This window comes from Hypomesus nipponensis, chromosome 4 (assembly GCF_054491055.1).
Source record: "Hypomesus nipponensis isolate SF chromosome 4, ASM5449105v1, whole genome shotgun sequence".
Taxonomy (NCBI): Eukaryota; Metazoa; Chordata; class Actinopteri; order Osmeriformes; family Osmeridae; genus Hypomesus; species Hypomesus nipponensis.
The window spans coordinates 15697253-15701738 of record NC_140364.1 but is presented as its reverse complement, the minus strand read 5'-3'; the positions used below and the strand labels follow the sequence as shown (position 1 = coordinate 15701738).

The window sequence follows — 4486 nt, the reverse complement described above, 5'->3', positions numbered from 1 at the left end:
ACCCTATAACCTATTCTAACCTAAGTGGAGTACAGTACAATAGTGCAAAATTGCTGGTGGCGAATTATATGTATATATGTATATATATTATTACATAGACAACAATCTATTTGATGTATTTAAAGTAGTACTGGGGTTCATTCTGTCAAGCTCCTCGCAGGATTTGCCAAAACGCTTCTCTTAGCCACTGCAGATGTCCTGTTCAGGAGTCCAGTCCACAAACATCCGTTATTTAAGTGGCTGAGGTGGCCAAGGAAATGCTATGTTTAGTTTGCAAGTTTTCACTCTTTGCAGTGTAATATAAACAAAACTTTAAAGCAGTAAATACTGGGACGATGAGACTCAATGTAAAATATGAGAAAATGCATGCTTTGTCACTGTTCTGATGTATTTATTTTCTGTCACGCTACTATCTATGACGCGATTGTGTCGAGACAACGGGAGCATTTGATTGGCTACATGTTAGGGGGCGGAGAATTCGGCACTCTACCATTCACTGGGTTTCTTACTCTTCAACGTAATTATACGGGCTGGTGTTTTGAAGCTAAATACGTCTGTCCGTGGTATATGGTTCATACAAACGGATCATACAACAGGACGAAATGGCGAGAACTTGGTGGAATAGCCCAGCGGTGACCCATATCCTTGTTGCACTCTTCGGCACCGGCTCCTGGATATCCGTAAACGGTCTATGGGTGGAACTCCCCGTGGTAGTCAACGTTCTGCCCGAAGGTCAGTAAACTTGAGTAACAGTTATCGCCTGTTATGTCAGTAATCCTGTCAACTAACTCACTATGTTGAATGTTTTTCATTTGATTGTAGGCTACACAAAGACAACAATTACATGTTATTTTAATAAGCTACATGCACAGTCTACAGATTAGCTAGACTAGCTAACAATGGTAGACTCATTTACGCAATGTTTCATATTGTAGGTTGGAACCTTCCAGCGTATCTCTCCGTGCTAATAGCATTTGGGAATCTTGGACCGATTGTGGTGACACTAATACACCACTGTGCCCCTGGACGATTGAATGAGCGACTGGTCATACACTTCATTCAAGTTCTAGCAGTGGTAGCATCTGCATTCCTGGCCATTTTCTGGTATAAGTCTGTCTCGGTTAACGGGGACTTAAAATCAATACCATTCCTACTTCTCACGTTTGTTTTATCACTGGTTTGCTGTACGTCCAATGTCACCTTTTTGCCCTTCATGTTCCGCTACCCTCCACAGTACATTCGAACTTTCTTTGTCGGCCAGGGACTTAGCGCCCTGTTTCCATGTGTCGTAGCTTTGGGACAGGGTATTGGAAAGGTAGAGTGCAAAACGGAAAACGGGACGGTGACGCCGGTATATCTGGAGGAAAACTTCCCAGCGCATATTTTTTTTTGGTTTTTGTCGATTATGTTGTGCATCTCGGCCCTTTCGTTCTTGGCTCTGACGCGTAGAGAGACAACGGAGCCTGCCGCGACTCGAGGCACCCCGGAACGCGATTCACCTGCAACATCTGCGAAGTCCGATGGGGACGAGACGCACCCGCTGCAGAATGGAGGCACCCCGGTGTCGGAGGACCAGGTGGAGGTGGAGAAACGGACACCTGTCCAGAACTTTTGGACTTCACAAAACATTTATTTGTTGGTGTTGCTGGGGATGTCCAACGCCTTGACGAATGGAGTCCTGCCTTCTGTCCAAACCTTCTCCTGTTTGCCCTATGGCACAATGACCTTTCATCTCTCTGTCGTGCTGGGCAACATCGCCAACCCTCTGGCCTGCTTCATCGCTATGTTTTTTCTACTCAGGTGAGAAAATTGAAAAGTAAAAGAAAGAAAACTTGAAAATAAACATCTTATTAAAATCCAACATTCATAGGTTTTTAAGAAAAAAATAATGTTTAGTGAAACCAGGAGATCACAACAATGAGGTTGTTTGTGTGTTTGTCAGGTCGTCTGTGGGCCTAGGGATCATGTCTCTGGGAGCAGGGGTGTTTGCAGCATACCTCATGGCCCTCGCTGCCCTCAGCCCCTGCCCTCCTCTCCTGGGCAGTGCTTCTGGAGTGGCCTTGGTGGTGAGTCTCTCATCAAACATCCCTCACTCATTACATCGGTCACACCATTTATTTACAGATTTGGTGGCCTTTCACTAATATATTTTGTAGCCTTTCATGAATTGCTCCAGTATTTATGTGTGCGTCTGTGGTTCCCAGGTCCTGTCCTGGATCGTGTTCACGGGGCTGTTCTCCTACCTGAAGGTGGTGATCGGAACTCTGCTCCACGAGGCCGGCCACGCCGCCCTGCTGTGGTGCGGTGTCTTCATCCAGGCTGGCTCTCTCGTCGGAGCGCTCTCCATGTTCCCCCTGGTCAGCGTGTACCACGTGTTCGCCCGCTCTCAGGACTGTGTGGACAACTGCAGTTAGAACACGGGGGTGGAGGAGCTGATCTGTGGTAGGAAGCCATAGGGTGGCTGCTCCCCTGAGCAGGCCCAGGGCAGGAGGTGGTGGGACTGGGCTGCTCTCCTGAGCAGGCCCAGGGCAGGAGGTGGTGGGACTGGGCTGCTCTCCTGAGCAGGCCCAGGGCAGGAGGTGGTGGGACTGGGCTGCTCCCCTGAGCAGGCCCAGGCCAGGAGGTGGTGGGACTGGGAACATTCAGAAACGGCTAAAGCATTCCTGGTGAGTGGGAGCACTGAGCTAATGGCTGATGAAGCTTTTGTTATTGTTGGCCTGTATTAAATCCTTCTGATTATGTTTACAATGGCTTAAGGAGTAGCTGTTGTGTTTTATTTTGCAACTCAGTATCATGTGATATCTTACAACTCAAGGACTGCATCCATCACAATGTCCTCAGTGTTCTTTAGGCCTAAGAAATGAAAATCATTCATGTTTAGACAGTGGAATGACACATTTGAACAGTGCTACTCATATACTTGTACCAGTAATTGCATGGCTAACCAAACAATGCCTTGTTTACATCATTCCACAATGCTAAAGCAGAAGTAACTGCTTAGTCATATGACATGCAAGATTCGTCTGTTATGTTTCTTTAATGTTATTTAGATTCGGCATTGTGACAGTTAAAGATGTGATGCACGCTTTGGAGGGAGGCTACTGTATGCTGAAAGAAGTAGGTTTTGTGACAGTCCTATTTAATACATTAATATACTCATGATGCCGTAAGAGAAATTGTTTATTTGTTTCAGTGACATACTCAATGGGTTGGTTTTGCGAAATGATTTTTTGATTAGGCAATGCAGTATTTGATATACTGTTTTTCTGTGATTAAAAAAAATCTGTTTTGTGTAACAATTTATGAGATTCAGCTATGAATCCGTGGTGCTTGTGGTGATGCTGAATTATTAGGTGACAATAGGCTGAATTTTCGCAAAACTTAATGTTCTTGCCTAACGCCTCTTGCAGTCATGGATACATTGTTAAATATATTGTTAAATACACTCAATAGTTCATATTGTTGGCATTGGAATGTAATCAATTTCATCTGCTTTGATCTTAGAACATTTGGTATTACATTTTTAACAGACTCTTTTATATGTACTTTCATAGAGCTGCACAGGATGTAATTGTGTACAGTTTTCTTCAGCAAACACATGAATGTGCATCCCTGCTGCTCTGCCAAAGTCAGGCGCCGACTTTCAGTTGGTACATTCTAGAAGTCTGAAATGTTATGTTGGATTGTGTTTTGTATTTTTATATGGTCTTTCTTCACAGTGAAGTTTGTATGAAGACAGTCTGAGCTTCTATGGCAGGAAAGTTAATCTTTCAGTGAACAGAAGTTGACCTGGCCGCTACATGGTACAAAGTTAAACATGGTAACTTTCTGCACATTGTAGGACAGCACTGTTGTTTGTTTGGATTTATTACAAGCTCTACGGACAAATTGGGGATCTAACAAGGGCTGTTTTTTTTTGCCTATGATTGATAAGCTTTCTTAATGAGAAATCAAGAAGTGTCCAAAAGGTTGTCCAAACTTCTGCATTGGTCAGTTTTTGCATAGAATTCTTAATCTGTAATAAATGTTAACAATGACTGTATTGCAAGTGTCATTTTTAAGTTTGTATTTTACAGGTTCAACTGCCGTTTTATTGTGACCTACCTATGTCCAGGGCCACCCAAACCTTGTGACTGTTTAAATTTAAGGATATATTTTAGTACCTTGGTAAAGAAAATATGCTGGAAATATTATTTTTATTTGATAAAATATTTAATGGTGTGTACATATAAGTTCATAGTGATGGTTTAAATACCATGATGGTGTGTATGCAGAAGGACAGGAAGTTAATGAAACTGATTGCTGGTTTCACTGCAGGAAGGACAACAATTTACACTCCAACCTGGTATTCATGGCACAGTTTACAAAACCTTGCTTTCATTTTGAGATTATTTGATTATTTTGTAGAAAAATAAAAGTTGACCTCAAGGTCATGTAGCAGAGAGTCAACAGACAAAGCATGGTACCATCCACACCTTTCTCCTAC

General features: G+C 43.1%; 1 protein-coding gene across 2 annotated transcripts; it reads left to right on the top strand.

Moving 5' to 3' along the window:
• Nucleotides 1-323: 323 nt before the first annotated feature.
• On the top strand, nucleotides 324-4037 carry LOC146295843 (solute carrier family 52, riboflavin transporter, member 2-like). 2 transcript variants are annotated; one of them, XM_084697026.1, is made up of 4 exons: nucleotides 324-732; nucleotides 936-1800; nucleotides 1943-2066; nucleotides 2205-4037. In XM_084697026.1, the coding sequence occupies exons 1-4, from the start codon at nucleotides 603-605 to the stop codon at nucleotides 2412-2414; spliced, it is 1329 nt and encodes a 442-aa protein (XP_084553152.1). In that variant the 5' UTR covers nucleotides 324-602; the 3' UTR covers nucleotides 2415-4037. The 2 variants fall into 2 exon arrangements, with proteins under 2 accessions (XP_084553152.1, XP_084553153.1); XM_084697027.1 differs by having other exon boundaries at nucleotides 326-732; nucleotides 1450-1800.
• Nucleotides 4038-4486: the final 449 nt, after the last annotated feature.

What these genes read in the sequence shown, in the direction of transcription:
- LOC146295843 (XM_084697026.1), top strand. Translation starts at nt 603, where the DNA reads ATGGCGAGAACTTGGTGGAATAGCCCAGCGGTGACCCATATCCTTGTT. An exon ending in AGTCAACGTTCTGCCCGAAG is followed by an intron (nt 733 to 935) that starts GTCAGTAAACTT and finishes TTCATATTGTAG; the next exon opens with GTTGGAACCTTCCAGCGTAT. An exon ending in CTTCTGGAGTGGCCTTGGTG is followed by an intron (nt 2,067 to 2,204) that starts GTGAGTCTCTCA and finishes TGTGGTTCCCAG; the next exon opens with GTCCTGTCCTGGATCGTGTT.